Genomic DNA, 17,440 nt, shown 5'->3' with positions numbered 1-17,440 from the left:
TATGTCCTTGTTTCTCTCCTTACTGCTCTCCTATCATTCTCATCCTGGATAATTCTTCTATTAAATACTTTACATTTAGACTGAGGAAAGGATACTGAGGGTCTTAGTCCCTTCTTCCCATTTGGAGGACTGCTGTAACAGAAAAAGTGATGTCCTATGCTAATACCTAACTAGAGGAATTCAGCAGGCAGCCTCTAAGCCACTAATCTGAATGTAATCCAGCTATACCTTTGAGCAGCACCACAAAGGCAACGCAGGGGTATTCATCCCCACTCATATATGTGCATTTATCTGAGTATTAGCTGGGAAATTATATAGGTTTGTAAGATCCTGAATAGTAGCAAATCCATACATACAAAGATTGGGAGATTGTTGTGCAATTTGATTTACTTTATTGAGTAATAGTCCAATAGCTACAATGGTGAATTAGAACAAAAGAAAAGAAAAACCCACCCACCCACCCCCCCAAAAAAATCCCAAATCCGTATTTCCCCACATTTTGGGAAACAAGCTGAAGAAAACATTCTACACTGTAGAAGACAGCTGTAACTGCTGATATCCATGTTTTGACATTGGAACTCAGCAACTGCAAGTCTGCAGCGTACAGTCCTAAAGCCTCAACCAAAAGAGGCTTAATAGTAATAACATGGATATATCACCACTGGGAAGATGTTAACATGTTAACAAAGATTCTGGGATACCAATCTGGTATAATCAGCAACATACTGGGTTCCTATGAAAGATGTGGCATTTGTCCTTAAGGTCAGCTTTTAGAGAACTTTTTGAAAAACAGTGTTTTAAACTGATTACTTACAGTACTCCTTTGCTTGCAGAAAAGCACAAGAATTATAGTTCAATAAAAACTGAATAGATGATCACTTTTTTGACTGGATTTGATTAGTTGCATAACTTTGGCAAGATTATCACAGTGTGATCCAGTTAAGCTTTCAGGATTATACGAACACCAGCACCAAATTAATCTTGGAATCAGGCAACTGAAATACTTATGCACTCTCATGTCTCTGCCCGCTTCTGTAGTCTCTCCCGATCCCACTGCTTCGGTTAACATTTGATATTAGTGCAGTATTTTATGCCATTGACAGAGCAACACAATCTGGATGGATTCCTGGCTGCGCTCTCCTCTCAAGAATAGCATGCTACCTTGTCGAACCCCCGAGATGCAAGCCGGGATTGTTCTACATAAAGTCTCCCTTTGTGGCATCTAAAATAAAAACCTTTCCCCCAGAACTGCCACTGTTTTGATAGTGAATTCCATGCCGAGTTGTACAACTGGCTACTCAGTTCTTTGGCTGATTTTAAGAATTGCATTTAAAAGTTACTCTACATTAGAGGCATTTAGCAAAGGTATTTATACCTGGTATTGGTACTCTTTCAAGTACTCTTTTAGTCTTGTTGGTAATGGCAGCTCCCAGATCTGATTTGTACATTTGTTTATAGTTATTCTACAGCGGTGTTGCAGAGATGGGGCCGACGTATAGAGAGGTTTGTTCAAGTAAAGATGAACTGTTCCATTTGAAGGTGTTTCAGTTCTGTCCTTGCACATAAGCACATAATACTCAATCAAGTGCACAACACTGTTGAACTGTTTAAGTCTAGATCTGACACAAGTGATGGAGTCCAGTCTAAACTTGCCATCTTGATATTCTATACGTAGATTGGTCGGTCCTGCTGATGTTTTTACCGAAATAGTCAGTAGATACTCTGAATGTGAACTATCCCTAACCAAGAAGGTCCCTTCGGGGGCATCCTGCAACTTCTCTTTGGCTTCAGCAACAGTCATGTTGCCCCAGTACCACCCTGTTAAAACAGGAGAGAAAGGGTTTTGTTTATTCCTGTTTGTTTGTTTAAAAAGCTGCTTTTTGGCTGATATGCTTGTAATAACCCATTTCCTTTGTTGTTTGAAAGCTACAGTCCTGCAGGCATTGTAATTTTATTTGCTATTTAAATTCATTTGCTTTACAATGCGTCTCGTTTTGACAGAGCTTTCCAGGTCGCTGTTTATTTTCATACCTCTGCGTACACACGCAAAACTTTCCTGCAGCGTCCTGCGAGGCTCCCGCCCAAGGCGACCCCGCGGACCGCCCGTAAGGTAGCAGGGACGCGCCCCGCGGCTCCGCGCTGCGCACACGGCCGGGCGAGGGCTGCGCCCGCACGGCACACGCTGGCCGCCCGCAAAAAGCCCGCTTTTGGTAACTCTAGGTAGGCTGTTGTTGAAATAAGCTTTGTTTAGCAATCGGAAGCAGAGAAGGGTAAGAAAACAACTTCGGCGGTGCGGCTGCGGTCCTAGAGGGGTGACGATGAAGAAAAATGTCCTTCCCTCTGCCCGCGGACAAGCCCCGCGTCCTGCGGGGCCGGGCGAGCCGCCGCCACGCCGGCGAGCGACGCGCAGGTACGCGGGGCCGAGGAGATGTGGCGGCGCCGCCGCCCGCTCCCCACGCCGCGGCCGCCCCGGCCGGCGGCAGCGCCCGGTCCTCGCCCGGCCGGCGATCCCCGGCTGCTGCCGGGGCGCGGCGCTGCCGCCGCGGGCGGTGCTTTCGCTTCGGCCGCCGCAGCCTGCGGAAGGTCGGAGCCGCCGCCGCCCCTCGCCGCGGCGGGGCCGCGACCCCGCAGCGCCGGGCGGTGACGGCAAGCGTCGCCCCACCGCCCGCTCCTCCTCCCGGCCCGGCGGGGCTCCCCACCGCACCGCCTCCCCCGGGACCGCGGCGCGGCGGGCGGCGGCGAGCCGGACACTCCGGCGAGCGCTGACACCCCGGGCGCTCCCCCCTTCCCGCCCGGCCGCCCGGGCTTACCTGCCCGCCGCAGCTCCTCCATAGCCGCGGCCAGCTGCGCCGCCTCACGGGACTCCTCGGCAACGGGCGCCGCCGCCGCGGGGTGCCCCCAGCGCGCCCGGGAGCCCTCGGCGCTCTCCAGGGACTCGGCGGAGCGCAGGGTCATGGGGGGCGGCGGCGGCGGCAGCAGCGGGCGCGGCCCCGCTCTCACGCAGGTCGGGGACTGCCCGCGGGGAGAGGGCTCCGCTTCGCCGCCGCCGCCGCGGTGCTCAGCGCCGCGCCGGGTGCATGGCCCCGGCCCCCGGCCCGGGCGCCGCCTGTGAGCGGAGAGAGAGCGTGATTAGCGGCGAGCCCCGCGAGAGGCGCTCCCGACACAGCCCGTGCGTTTCTGGCGCTCCCGCTTCGGAACTTCCCAGCATCCAGAGGAGGGACCCGAGGCGAGAAATCACCTCCCGGCGGAGCGGGGGAGGGACATCTCCTCCCCACCCCCCGCCGCCCAGCCTGCCCCCAGCTCCCTTCCACCGGGGACGAAGCGGAGGCGGCGGCCCGCGAAGGTGGGCTCCCTTTATCGCAAGGGCAAACCCGCTGATGCGCCGCTCCCTGGGCTGGGGTAGGCGAACTCGGCCGGCAGCGCTGGGGAAGGGGCGTTTGGGGAGGGAGGAGGTCGTGAGGGAGAGCCAAGCAAGTAAAGGTGGGAGTAGGGAGGGGTAGCCAGGGAGCGGGGCAGGTCCCAGCCCCGGCGCTGCCCGGCTTGCAGGCTGCGGTGCGTAGGAACGGCACGGCGCGGTACACTTTTCAGTAAGGTCATACGTGAAATCGTACCTCTAGGAACGGGAACCCGGCGTGGGCCGCGCTCCTGGGGTGGGAGCGAGCCTCTCCCGGGCAGCGGCGCGCCCAGGGGGCTGCCGGGCGGGTGCACGGGCAGCGCCGGCTCCCGGGGCTCGCTGGCAGCTCGGGCACGGGAAGGGGCAGCGCAGCGGAGGGAGCGATATATTTAGCGCGGGGCAGGAAATGTGCTCTTCCCGTTCCATTAAATGCTGATACTATTAAAAACAAACAAACAAAAAAATTACCTTTCCGCTCGGCTGAAGCGAACGGGGGGGACAGAAACAGCCTCCTGCCCTCCCACCGTCACGCCAGGAGAGACACGAAGCCGGGCAGCGCCAGCGAGGGGGAGCGTAGCCGGCTTGGCCGGGGGTGGGGAGGGGGCTCACGGGGAAGACAGGGACCCCCGTCGGTGCTTGCGAACCCGGCAGAGTCTCTACCTCCAGGTGCGCAGCAGCCGCTGGTGAGGGGTTATGCCGAGGTGGCTCCTCCCGTCGCAAGTTCCGCGGCGGAGCTCAGAAAGTTTTCCAACTTAAACTTTACTGGCAGCCGATAGGTTGGCTGCCGGGTTTTTATCGCAACATATATGCAGGCACACATGCGGCAACCCCCCGGCAAAGCCCATCCCCGTCCCCTTCTCCCCCGCGCGATATCTCCCGCCGCCGGCTCGGGTACCGGGCGCAGGTGCGCCTGTCACCGGAGCGGCTGCGGGCGCGGAGCCGCCGGCCGCAGAGCCCCAGCGCAGGTGAGAACAGCCTTGCCAGGGGCGCCCGGGCGCGACCCGTTGCGAAGGGAGCTTGGCGGGGACGGAGGGTTTGCGACGCGGTGGCAGCTAGTTGCTGCGAGGCGTCCCCCGGCAGGGACTAGGAGCGCCGGAGCAGCCTGCCCCTGCCTTCGGGGGAGCCTCCAACCCGCCTGTCGGCAGCTCCGTCCCGGGGGCAGAGCGGCGGGCTCCCCGCTCTCGAGGAGCGGTGGGACACCGGGCGCAAGGGGACGACGACGACGGGACTCACCCGGGCTCGGCGGGATGGGGTTGGAGCCGCCGCTGCCGCCGCCTGGAGGTGGGGGGTCAGGTTGTTCTTGCTGCCGGCGGCGTTGAGTGTGAGTGGGGTGTGTGTGTGTGTGTGTGTGTGTGTTTAAAGCGGGGCGGCCGGGGAGAAGCGTCGGGGCTGTGCTCGGGCAGACAGACAGGCTGCCGCTGCCTGAGGAGGATGGTGCTCCTGGGGAAACAACACCCTCCACTCCCCCCCCCCCCGCCGCGGGCGGTCTGTTCGCCTTTGATTGCGAGGCGAGGGCATTCTCCCCCCGCCGCTTCCCCCCCCCCTCCCTCCCCCCCCCCCCCTTTTCCCGGGATGGCTACATACAAAGGCTGCTTTCCAGGAACTTTCCAGGAACCGCATCATGTGACAGGACCCGCTCCGGCGCCTCCACCGCGATCGCGGCCAGCCGGGGGCCGACGCACCGAGCCGCCGCCCCTGTCACGCCGGGGCAGCGGTGGCCTAACCCTCCCCCCGAGACTTTCCTCCCCTCCCACCACCGCCCGCGGAGCCGCGGCGGCGAACAGGTCAGTGGCCGGGAGCACTGAGGTACGAGCGCTCTGGCGGCCGTTGGAGCCGACCGGCGGGGCCGTGCCTCGCGGGGCGGCGTGCGCCGCCCCGCGAGGCACGGCCCCGCCGGTCGGCTCCAACGGCCGCCCGCGCGCGGGCCGCGCGGCACCTCCTGAGGTAACCGGGCGAGCGCGGGAACGCAACCCCACACACACACTCCACCCCGCTCTCCTCCGGGGTGGAGCGGCGGGGTGAGGGAGAGGGGCTCCCGGCCTGCCCGGCGCCGGCAGCCGCGGGCACCTGAGCGCGGCGGGGGCCCGCCCTCAGGGCCGAGGAGCGCGTCAGGGGCCGGTGCCAGGAGCTCCGTGCCAGGGACTTGCGGCGGCCGAAGCTCCTGGGACACCCCACCCTGGTCTCCACCCCCCTGCACCCTCCGGCGCTAAATACCTCGTTGCTACAAACAGCCATTACCCGCCGATGCGCGCGCCGCTGCTTTCCCCCCACCCCTCCGCGATTTTTTTATTTATTTATTTATTATTATTTTTTTTTTTAATAAACCCGAAGCTGTTTTTTCGGCGCAAAGATAATTAATTGGGCCGCGGGTGCTGCTCGGTAACCAGCCGCCTTCCGCCGCTGCCCGGGCGGCCTCGAGCCGACTTTAGAAAGACCAAAAAAAAAAAAAAAAAAAAAAGGCAAGAAAAAAGGGGAAACAAAGCAAAAGTCACCGTATTAGTCTTACCCCTGCCCCTGGCCGCAGGTCAGGGCTCCCTGCAAATTGTACGGCGGTATTTGGGAGAGAGCATTTTTCGGGTTTGACGGGAGAAGGGTTAAGGGGTGTCTTTTTAAAGTCCTCAGGAACAAAATAATGTAAAATTATACAAAATAACCTCTTCAAAAAACGGGGGGTGGGGAGCCTTTGTTATCAAAGAGATAAATGAATATGTATTAGGCTGAAGGGTCTGGCTGAGGGAGCGGGGCAGCACCGGCACGCCAGCTCCCCTGCACCGCAGAGAAAGCTCCTACAGGGACACTCCTGCCTTCGGTCCTACTCCCCAGCAACTCCTGAAATTCAACGTTTATTTAACAAAAAAAAAAAAAAAAAAAAAAAAAAAAAGACCATGGAGGACAGTTCCTGAAGGCTTTTACAATAGATATTATTTAGAATTTTTAAACATTAGGGGATGGGTGAAGAGCATTTAGAGTTAATAGTTCTCTCAAAAAATAAGTGCCGTGTTTAGTAATTAAGCAGATTCATCTGAGGGGAAAGAAACCTACTGTGTTAAGTGAATTGGTCAGTATGGTTTCATCTGTTTGTAATGCCTGAGTGCGTTTGAATTTAATTTATTCAGTTTATGAAAAAAGGTGGTTTTAATCACTGACAGCACCACAGATTTAAAATGAGGTTTGAGGAACAAACACGGGCTTTCTTACTTAAGCATTCTCAGAAATGGCTTAAAACAATTTAGGTCTTGAAGGTCATTCTTGTTCCGGTTTTCATCCGTGCAGTTCGAATAGCCTCAGATTCAGCCTCCAGTGACTATTGTGGAATCCCTGCTAACTTTCCATTGGATAGACATGAAGAGGGGAGAGAGTATGCCTGTGTCCTTTGAAATTTAGTTGACAGTTCTGCTACCGATGATGTGAAAGCTTGTGTAACTATCATTAACTTTTTCAGAATTGCACTGACTTCACTATGCTGAGAAGAGCAAAAATAAAAAAAAGGAATACAAATCTATTTTTATTACTAAAATAATTCCCTATATGCATACACAGGCACAGAGCTTTTGCTCAAAACCATATTATTTTGATACAGTAGTGTTCAGATTAGGGCTATTCCTTCAAAGTTCACTAATTCATCTTGGATAAATGGAATGCATCTTGTCTAGATACAGAGCTTTTTTACAGCTTTGCTGTAACTCTCTTTCCCTGTGTTACTTATTAATGGCATTTTCATGTGGATAGTATCTCAGGACTTCCTTTGCTTCTGCTGTTTATTCATCACTTGAAGTCATAATAATTTGTTTCTAAAACCACAGCTGGCTGCTATAAAGGCAGAGAGAGGAAGACCATGATTTATGTGGTGAATGAGAAACAAGAACAGAAGAATGTAATAAATATTTGTTACTTAAAACTTCAGGTATTGTTATGAAAAAGGTAGAATAAAAATTAAATAGGCAATATATCAGCAGGATCTTTCCTAAACAGAGTTCTGTCAATTTTTTTTTTCATGAGAAGTTAATGTCTTTTAAAAAATACTACTAAAGATCTGATAAATTTACAAGAGTAATGAAATTCAAGCTTAAAAACTGCAAATCGATCTTTAAATGGCACTTTTGGCACCTCATAAGAGTACTTCAGTTCACAGTTACCTTTATTCTCTGGTATGAGACATCCGTAAGTACTATAGACTCGGTGGAACAAGTTAGTATTTCATTGTTTCTTTCAACAATGTTAGTTAGCTGGTTTTCTCCTCTGTCTGCGTGAGTATTTCACACAGTCACAGGGGAGAAAAAATAATTTTTAAGTGTAAGAAAAGGTGATTAAATTAAATTACTTTTGGGATTATGGGCCACATGTGGTGCATTAAACTACTTTAAGCTACTTTTTAGCTTCTTTGGCATTAGGATGTTTAATACATACTTGGTTTGCCTTAAGTGTTTTACTGTTTAAAAAATTAGAATGGAGTATGAGAAAGATGTGAAATGGAGAAAGAGAAAAGAAGCAGCATGGAGATATCAGACTGAAAACTTAGCTTTCCATAATGTGAACAAAATAAGGTTTTTTAATTTGCCATGTAACAAAGTAATTTTTCTGAACAGTCACTAATATGAAAAGAAAATTAGTTTATACAAATGGGGATTTAAAATTTGTAAGTACAATTCAAGCCAAGGGCTTTATTTATTTTTAGTCTGCATGTTTTGGGGTAGCAATTCTAGGACAAATATTGCCGGTTATGAATTCTTCTGAGACAGTTTTAGAGACGTATCATCCAACTGGAGATGAAAGGCACAAACTTAAGGAATCTCTGATTTCTTTTCCAGATACTTTCTACTGTGCATGAGTGTTTTGGTTTGGGCAGTATCTCATCCATATATTAGATATTTTTGATCGAGATTTGTACTAGTAGTGAAAACATGAACATGAAGAGTTCTTGAAAATCACAAGCAGAATTTATTATGTTTCTGACTTGGTTTCAAATACATGTGCTCAAAACGAGAATGGGAGGGATGAGTGGATTTATTTTTTATTTTTCCTTTAGGCAAAAATCCCTTTCATGACCAAGGAAGGAAGCAGCAACATTTTTACAATGGCATGAAGTGCCTGTTGCTAGAAATGATTTTCACTTTGTTCCTGAAAAGTATGCCAAAATTACTGGAGAGCTAGCACGCTGATTTATTTATATAATATGACGTGAGTGGAGGAGGGGGTAATGCATTTTTGGCTCAGCTGCTTTTGCTAAATTTGCTTTGATTTGCTCAAAAGGTTTACTGATTTATTTAGCTAGATTTATCTAGCTACCTGAAAGAATACAAGGGGCCTTTCCTGGCTGTCTGCATCCTCACTTCCCGAAGGTGCAGCACAGAATATCCATTATCCATGACATACCATTTGGTCAGATAAAATCTGCTTTAGTTGAAAGGCCAGCTATTGCTTATCACTTATGTCTATTTATTGACCATATTTTGACAACTGTTTACCTGAACTGATCTAAATAAGAATGTATTACTGCCATGGTTCCTCCCTGTCCTGTGACTACAGTGGTCAGGCAGCACGTCTGGTTCTCAAGCAAAGAAATAGGAATATTGAGCTTTTTTCTCAAGCAAATTAGAACAAGTTACTTGTAGCTCTGCACCACGAACAAGGTCCGCAGTGCAAGCCCTTGGAGAATTTCTCACTCAGCAGTCGGGAGGAAGGTTTCCTTATTTCACAGAGTTTTTAAAACATAATAAATACAGCAGGGAGAAGACAAGTATTTTTGTAAATGGGATCATTCGTCTCTTTCCAGCTTCCCAAGGAACAGAATGCTTTGATGAAATAAATTATGATGTATACCAAACAATTTTACCCTTAACCAGCTGCCACCTTATTTCCTGCCATTTTTTATCTATTCAGATGTGAATGCTTTATCTTTCTCGAGAAAATACATTTGGTCAAAGAGAGTAATCAAAAATTCAGTGAATAATTTCTATGAATCGGTGGTGTTCTAAAAGAAAACCGGCACTTGTAATTTAAAAGCAAACCATCACGAGATAGCACTAAGAGAGCAGTACTTTGAAATAACATCCAGATTATTTTCTTTCAGGGGCGGTTGAGAAAAAGAAGGATCATTTCCTTTGGTTCAGTGGATAGGTAGACAGATAATCACCGGCAAGCATGAAATTCTGACCATAAAAAGGTGGCATTTAAGTCCTTCTCTCATCTCATGTGCTTTATACTAGTTAAAACTTATGGTAGCATTTGAAGGCCTCAACTGCATTGAGTAAGATATTATCTAAACACACTTAGGATCTTTAATTAAAAACATAAAATGTAGTGCTTTTATAGTTTCTCTAATTTACTATTTACAATTTAAAGTAAAACCAAAATAACATAAAAATAATTTAGCTGGACTTGTTAAGGAAAAGTGGAATGTGGCAACACAGGGTACTATATAAAAAAAAAGATAATTGACACAGCAGTTTTCACCTTATACTGTGTTAGGCTTCTTTATAAACAGCGAGCAGAATTCTGTTCCGTCACTTCATTATTTTGTGAACTATGCAATTTCACTGACTAGGACTAGCTAAATATTGCTGAAAGTTACCTGAGGATAATGTGTAAATATACATGCTTTGACAGCATTTTCTTCTGCATCATGCTTTCTTCTTATTATGAACATGATGGAAAACAAGACTACTTGCAAGAACCATTTTGATAGGAGTTATCCTTTCCAACCTAAACCATTCTGTGATTCTATGAATATTTGCTATGGATTTTAATATTCAGATTATGGCATAAGATGCTGTGACTGTAATATTTATTTACTTGGGTTTTGGCTGAGAAAGTGTGTATATGTCTGAGAAAGAGTGTACAGATGTATATATACGCATATACATACATATACATACACACGTTGACAACCACACTCTTTGAAGTTATGGATTTTTGGAGAAACGTACACTCTTGTCTTTGTTTTAGAAAAATCCTAGAGATAGCACAGCTGAAAGCACTCTGAAATCTTGCATTCTCGTCCTAGATGCTGCCAGAAAAAACAAGCCTTTTATGCTTGAGGAGGCTTGAGATGTTTTCTTGCCAGTTGTGAGTCCTACGTCTCAAAGTAAATGAGAGCAAGTAATGTCTGTGAAAAAAATTTTCCTGACAGCACGCAGGCAGCTCTCCTGTGCTCTGCCAGTCCATAAGTAAAGTTCCTTTGTTCACAAAGAGTCAGTTCTGAAACTACTAAGGAAAATTAAAACAGGTGATGCAGTGGCTATCTCCAAAGGGGAGAGTTTGGAGCGCAAAGTAAAATGAAGATGAAGAAGAAACTGGGTTAGATGTCTCTGAATAAATGGTCTCCCATCAGAAAAAGATTAATTTTAAATCACTGTTCTTTTATTAAAGATGGTTTAATTCACCCAGAGCTATTTGGCCTTGAGGATGAATTCCTACAATTAAGTGTTTATGATTGAAAGCGCTGCCATGGAAAACAGACAGATGAATATCATTTCAGGAGTACTGTGAATCATTAAATGGGTTGTAGAATCTTTTCCTGGGCATGAGACACTTTTAAATTTCAGACTGAGGCTATAATAGACTTAAGCATAAGGCCTGACGTGTTGCTGTATTTAGGAATTTGAATAACAGGATAATCAACGAGTACTAATGTGTTTATACAATTTTAAACTTCTTACAGTTAATTGAAAATATGCTGCCTATGGTATGTCTATGTGCTGCTTGGATCAAATACATTTTTCAGATGAGTGCATTAAGTGTTAGTTGTCAGGTAATGAACGTAACCTGCCTCTGACGTGTTGGCTTCTTTTGGCTCAAGATGGGCATGGCTGCTTTCCCTGCTTCAGTATAGAGGCTGGACGTGGAATGTCATACAAACCTGAACAGATGACAAGAAAACAGTGCTAGCTGCTAACTACCTTCTCTCTATTTATCATGATTAGTGCTTGGTTTTTGTCCGGAAAGCTCAAGGCATCGTCCTAGAACTGATTGGCATGTTGGGAGGATGTAAACTGAAATACAGGCCAGACAGACAGACTGGCATTTTTGGGGCTCAACAGAGGAAACAGACACAGGGCTACTCTTCCTGGTTAAGGAAAGAGCGTTGCTCCACAGCTCGCCTTTTCTTGGCACTACCTGCCTATTCCCAGGATTGCTTGCCCCTCCTGTAAGCAGTTTTGCCAGGTATGTGAAAATTAAAACTCAAACAGTAGTAGACGAAATTGGATAGCCTGCTTGAGGCAGTTACTGTCTCCCCTTATACTGTATCTGAACCATCCTTTCCCATGGCTCTCAGAGTGCTGCCTGCAGCAGGGATGAGAAATTAACTCACGGGTCTCCTAAACAACTTCATCTTTCAGTCTGTCATGTTAAGATCAACCCTAGTTTCAGTGTGGCTCAAACCTGCAGTCGTTCAGGAGCAGCCTCAGGAGCTCTTTGGTCGTGAAGTGGCAAATTTTGTCACAGGGTGGGGTGAATGGCTGAGGATGAGAGTAGTAACTCCTTCAGCCATCTGATTTTAATCCCTTACCATATGTGACTTGAAGTCCTTAGATGCCCTCTACTGCCATATACCAGAATTAACAGATGGCTCTGTGTAACCAAATTCAGATTTGCTGAAGTTTGTTATTATCTCTCTGTCTTCTTAAATGAATGGGGGAGGGGAAATAACATCTATAATTATTACAAAATACACAAAGCCTTTTATAAAGTGTGAGTTTGGGCTAGACATCTTTTCTGACTTTCGGTGCCATTGCCCTGTTATTTCAAAATTTTAACACTATTTTTAGCATTCTCTTCAGAGCTCACTTCTCTGATAAATTATCCCTCTGGGAAAAAAAATGGATCCAGAAAGATGCCTGAGGCACAGCAGAATTTTTCCCCAGCATTTCAAGCCACATCATGCTAGAAGGAAGGAAGCTGCAAAACCTGCTGCCGTAGATCAGTCTCTGTTCTGGGAAGGAACTAAAGGATGCATTTAGCCATTGGATGTATCGTTTGCATAAGACAGAACAGCAGGCAAGCGTCTGTATCTAAAATGGAACAAGAATGAAATTTCTGTCCCACGTTTGCCTGTGTTATGACAGGTTTTGTGTGCTGGCAGGCACAAAGCAATCCCAAGTCAAACAGAACTAATCCTGGAAGGAATCGCTCCACAGGCTCTAAGAATCAAGTGTTTCTGCAGTGCTTGAGCTTTAGCTGTCTTTGTTGTATCAACTCCTTTTCCCTTCTATAAGGAAAACCCAGCAAAACAATCCCACCTTTAATTCCCCAGCTCGGGTTCCTAACGCTAATTTGACTGAATGGGTTTGATCCAAAAGAAATTAGCAGCCACGTTTTGTGTACATTTTTAAACATGCCTAACCTTTCCTGAGGACAGTCTATGACTGCTCATTTTACTCTAGGTGGCTTCCAGTGATGTTACAGATAGAAGCAGGCATGGCAGGAGGGAGCGTGAGCTTTCCAACACGTGGCAGTGGGGATCCGCTCCAGGTAAGTGAATGGGGACATGTACAAAGGACATGCAGGGGGGCCTCTCTCTGCCAGGCTAATAAAAAGATAAAGTTTGGGTTGATTGAAGGGGTGAGCTTTCACACTGTGCTTTCTTTTCCCTCCAGCATAGTCCTTCACTTTCAGGCTCACTGGTCTAGAATATGCTACTTACGTTTTTCAGGAGCTTTTGTAATTTTTCCAGAACATAATCTCAAACTAACAGAAGTCCATAGCAAAATTTTGTTGTGAATGGGGCTTTGTTCTGTGAGACTATTTCTAGAAATGCCTGGCTCTCTGTTAGCCATTGCATAAAAGGATGAAACATGAATTTGTTCATATGCTTTTGTTTTCAGCGTGTTCATTCCTTCAACCCCCCCCCCCCTTTTTCCAAGAAATACGTGAAGCTCTTCAAGTCCTTCTGGCAGGTGGGCTATGTATTGTTACAGTGGCAAACCTGTGAAGCTATACCAATGTAGTCTACCCTACAACGTGGTCCATTACATATATTTTTAATAGAGCCATATTTTTCCAATTTCATCATGTACTTTCAGTGGCATTTTTTGCTATCCATCAGGGAGTGGAATCCTGTGTCCAGAGAATGTAAATAACAGCTGTTTCCACTCAGTTTGCATTTATATACTTAACACTTCAAAATAAATTATTTCTAGAAGCTTTCACAATCTAGTCAAAATTCCTACTTAGTCAGAGGTACTAGTGAGATGTTAATGAAATCCCTTTGGACTGGCTGATGGAAAAGATGCAGCAACAACAATTAAATTCCCCAAACGACTGATCAGTTCAGCTTCTGACAGTTACACTTCAACAATCAATTGAAGCGTGTCTTTTAATCTCCTTGGGCATTTTCAGGATCAGTTCCTCGGGCTGTTCCAGGGGGGTGAGAGTACGCCAGGCAAGGAGATGAATTGTTAAAAAATCTGTGCTGAACTGGTAGTGTATTCCCAGCAAAATTAATTTATCATACAAGTACAGCTGAAAAGGAAAAAAAACCCCAACACCTGGCAAGCTATTTAAAGTGAACAGCTTATTTGACAATGTCACAGATTTTTAAATAAATAAACCCCTGTGTCCTGAGGATAATAGAAAAACAGCTCTTTGCTTTTTGTACTACTATTTTCTTTTGTTGACATTTCACTAGCCCTGAAATGGAAACACAACATTTTTATTTAGTAATGCCTAAATGAAGTTTTTAAGAATTATATCCAATTACTGTTTTTTTTCTCCAGAAAACTCTGAAAGCCTTTCACCTCATTATTTTGCCAAATGCTTCAACTTGAACCTTCTTTAGATTTCTTTCATCCTCTGAAGGCTGAGAATTACAGAACATTGACATCTAGTGACCTTTGGTGTGGTTCTCTTACTCCAATGGGGACTGTTGAAGCAGATGCTTGCTCCTAAATCCAGACTTTGTCTGAAGTTATGGAAATGCATTTTCTTCTCTACATGTTTAATTTTGTTTACCCAGAAGAAAAATCCTTTTATTTTTACAGGAGTCTCAACTGGAGCATCTCTGGACTGGATTGGACAGGACAATCTTGATGACTCAAGTTGCTTAGAGAGAACAGTAATTATGCATATCTCCATAAGTCTGTACCAGACTCATTCAGTCTTAGTAGTCCAAACAAAGACAATCTGAGCTCAGGTTATCTTTAAAAACAACGCGTGTCCTGACTACCTGATTTCAGAGGGCATGCTTGTTATTTCTAAATAAAAAAAGCCCCTGATGCCAAGAGGCTTGGCTTATATTCACAGTAGCTGGGGCTAGTTCCCTCCAGAGCAGACTCCTATATTCACATCCCACAGTACTCCTTGGACTCTTTCTGGTGCCTCTATAGACCCAACATGTAATTCTAATTTTTTGTGTATCTTTCAGTTTGAAGTATCTGAGATTATGTGAAACTATACTGCAGTCTGTGAGAATGGTGCTTTCCTAGCATGAAAGCGAGGGTGTGTATTATATGTTTTGGGATGCGATGTTTGAGGGTGCACAGTCAGCTTGAGCAGTTTAGAAGAGCACATAGGGTAAAGTCAAACAAGATGCGATCTTGGGAGCATCGCTTGGTGTGAATGCTCCCTGCAGGGGTGCGCAGCCACTCCTCTAAAGAGTGACAGGTGGAACAGGGGGAAGAGGTGCAGGGATCAGCAGCTGGAGCTTGAGCATGCTCCCCAGCCTGCAGCAGTACGGACAGGCTCAGAGGGACCCTGAGTACTAGTCTGCTGCTGGGGACCACCTGCCTGAGGTAACATGTAGACACAGGTATTTTGACTGCAGAATAAATGCTTCACTCTTAAAGAAATATAAGGCTTCTCATGTATCATTTCCGTAGCGTTAGGAGTTAAAATTTTGGTCATATTGAAGCAAAACACTCACCCAGTTCCAGCGATTCGAGGTTTTGCCCTCAGTCTGGACAAGGACTGGCTGAGCACTGTGTAGGTACTAGCCACAGCTGCTCTCCATCAGGACCGCCACTGCTCTTCTCTTCACAGACCACTGTATCACCTTTCAGCTTTACCAGTGGCCTCTTTGGGCTCATTTCAAATATTTTTCTTCAACAAATATGGCCATATAAAATCAATGAATCATAACCCACGCAGCCAACATACGGTGTGTTTATTTTAGATTTGAACATACAAATATATGCTCTAGAAAGGGAATTTCTCTGCTGTTTTGTTTATCTCTGCTTATGGTGCACTTACCATGAATTTTTTTTTTTTTTTTTTTTTTTTTTTTTTGCACTGTGCCTTTATTCTGCCAGGAAATCCTTTTTCTTAATCCATTTCAAAAATATGTGGAACTTGCTGGCACCCTCAGTTTCCCCATTGCTAACGCCAGGATTTTAACCGTATGAAAAATGGCTTGGAGGAAAGGGAGTTTTACAAAGATATGAGGTGTTCTTGTAAAATAACAAGTGAACCCATACCAATCTTGACCAGTTTAAAAAATTACAAAATAACAAAAAATATGTGAAACTTTATGCTACTGTATACCAACCAATTGTTAACTAATTAGGGGTCAAGGAAAATTTTTTCCTGGTATTAGTTTATTATTCAACTGAAATCCTCAGTGTGTCTTAACTAAAGCAGAATGTGACGATCACGAAGCTGTGATCCAGCATAACTCCTACAGATGCTGACTTCAGAAAAATGCTACTGGCTTATTATTTGTTTAAACAAATACAACATAAATTTGAATAATGAGAAAGACTAGCAGTATTTAAGAAACATGAATTTTTACATGAAACTATAGAACTCTCTTGTTAGCATTAGTGAGCAGGAAATATATGTTTGTACAGTAGGCTCATGCTTTAATAGTTTTATCTTTTACTTCGGTTACTTTTTATTCTACACGATAATGGCTTAATGCAGTAGCCTAATTTCACAGTCACTCTTCACTGTTCATTTAAATTTTCTGTGATACTTACATGGTTAAACTTTTATTAGTTTTGGCAGAAGAGATGTTAAAAAACAGCTTTTCCAGTTTTGTTTTTTTTTTTTTTCTCTATGCTATCTCATATTTTGCTGGTAGGGAGATTCTTTTGCTGAGGAATTGTAAACTTTGGTAGCAGTCAAAGCTGGCCTTATTTAAAATGGTAAACTGCCTCTGACCCAAGACTGTTTTTCATCTTGACAAGCAGTAAAGCTGAATATACGCACAACTGTTTTCTGTATTTAATACTTATTTAAACTAGTTGGCAATGTTTCTCAGTTTTATTGGCCATTCCAACCTCCTGTGGTGCCTCTAGGTGATGAATAACTTTGTGATACATTGAATATCATTTCTCACCTACATCATGGCACTTAATAAAGTGGTACTCCGGGCCATAAACTTCGACTTCTCTAGAAGCCGTGCCATACAAAGTTGCTGGCCAGACATGCTCTTGGGTTCATGCAGCTTCCACTCAGCTCCCACCTTCTGATGTGCAGTGCCCTAACAGTTGCAGTTATATATAGCGGAACTAACATTCTGTGTAAATTGTATTTAAATTTTCAGATAATTATGTGCAAATTACCCAGTAAATTATCATTTATTGTGTTCATTTTTCTACAAGTACCTAGAGGTAACAATTGGGATCATGAGCTCATTAGAAGAGGTGCTGTAAAATATACATAAAATAAGTAACTATCTTATTTCTCCTGTGACTACGTATCAAATGAAACAAAAAAAAATAGTTAGGAGGTTGATTAAATATAAAGAGGTGAGATTAAAATCCTATACACTGTTTATTCAAAATTACAAATTAAATGTATGTGAATTAATCTATACAGAAAACAGAGTTCCTATATATGGACTACATGCTATTGAAGGCTAGCAGAATCAGCAAATGTTTTTTATCTTAATTTTAAGTGGAATATTTTTCTCCTACATATATGCTGTCTTAATTTAAAAACAAACAAACAACCCACCCCCCCACCCAAAAAAAACCCCAAACAGTAAGACTGCTTCCATTTGCTCTGCTACAGGCATCTGAATCTCAACTAAAGCTCATCCTCCCTTCATAGACGAGAAGGAAGAAGAACCTCCAGAAAACAATTTTTGTGACATATTTCAGAACATCT

General features: G+C 45.4%; 1 protein-coding gene and 1 long non-coding RNA gene across 5 annotated transcripts; one reads left to right on the top strand and one right to left on the bottom strand.

Moving 5' to 3' along the window:
- Window positions 1–483: 483 nt before the first annotated feature.
- SOCS2 (suppressor of cytokine signaling 2) lies at window positions 484–3,101 on the bottom strand. Its single transcript, XM_082480382.1, has 2 exons — window positions 2,811–3,101; window positions 484–1,818 (listed from the first exon to the last, which is right to left on the bottom strand). The coding sequence occupies exons 1-2, from the start codon at window positions 2,953–2,955 to the stop codon at window positions 1,370–1,372; spliced, it is 594 nt and encodes a 197-aa protein (XP_082336508.1). The 5' UTR covers window positions 2,956–3,101; the 3' UTR covers window positions 484–1,369.
- Window positions 3,102–3,298: 197 nt separating this feature from the next.
- LOC309681969 lies at window positions 3,299–15,171 on the top strand. 4 transcript variants are annotated; one of them, XR_014270086.1, is made up of 3 exons: window positions 3,299–3,399; window positions 12,778–12,865; window positions 14,374–15,171. It is a non-coding gene; the product is annotated as an uncharacterized lncRNA (long non-coding RNA). The 4 variants fall into 4 exon arrangements; XR_014270087.1 differs by having other exon boundaries at window positions 3,313–3,343; XR_014270088.1 differs by lacking the exon at window positions 3,299–3,399 and adding an exon at window positions 5,053–5,178.
- The last annotated feature ends 2,269 nt before the right edge of the window (window positions 15,172–17,440 follow it).

This window comes from Vanellus vanellus (genome assembly GCF_965231255.1).
Source record: "Vanellus vanellus genome assembly, chromosome: 1".
In the NCBI taxonomy this organism is placed as follows: Eukaryota; Metazoa; Chordata; class Aves; order Charadriiformes; family Charadriidae; genus Vanellus; species Vanellus vanellus.
The sequence above is the reverse complement of the archived record's forward strand: the minus strand, read 5'-3'. Positions and strand labels throughout refer to the sequence as shown.

Bases quoted from the DNA above. Each gene is read 5' to 3' on its own strand.
- SOCS2 (XM_082480382.1), bottom strand. From the start codon at position 2,955: ATGACCCTGCGCTCCGCCGAGTCCCTGGAGAGCGCCGAGGGCTCCCGG. The intron at 1,819-2,810 runs GTAAGCCCGGGC...CTGTTTTAACAG, and splicing joins GGAGGAGCTGCGGCGGGCAG to GGTGGTACTGGGGCAACATG.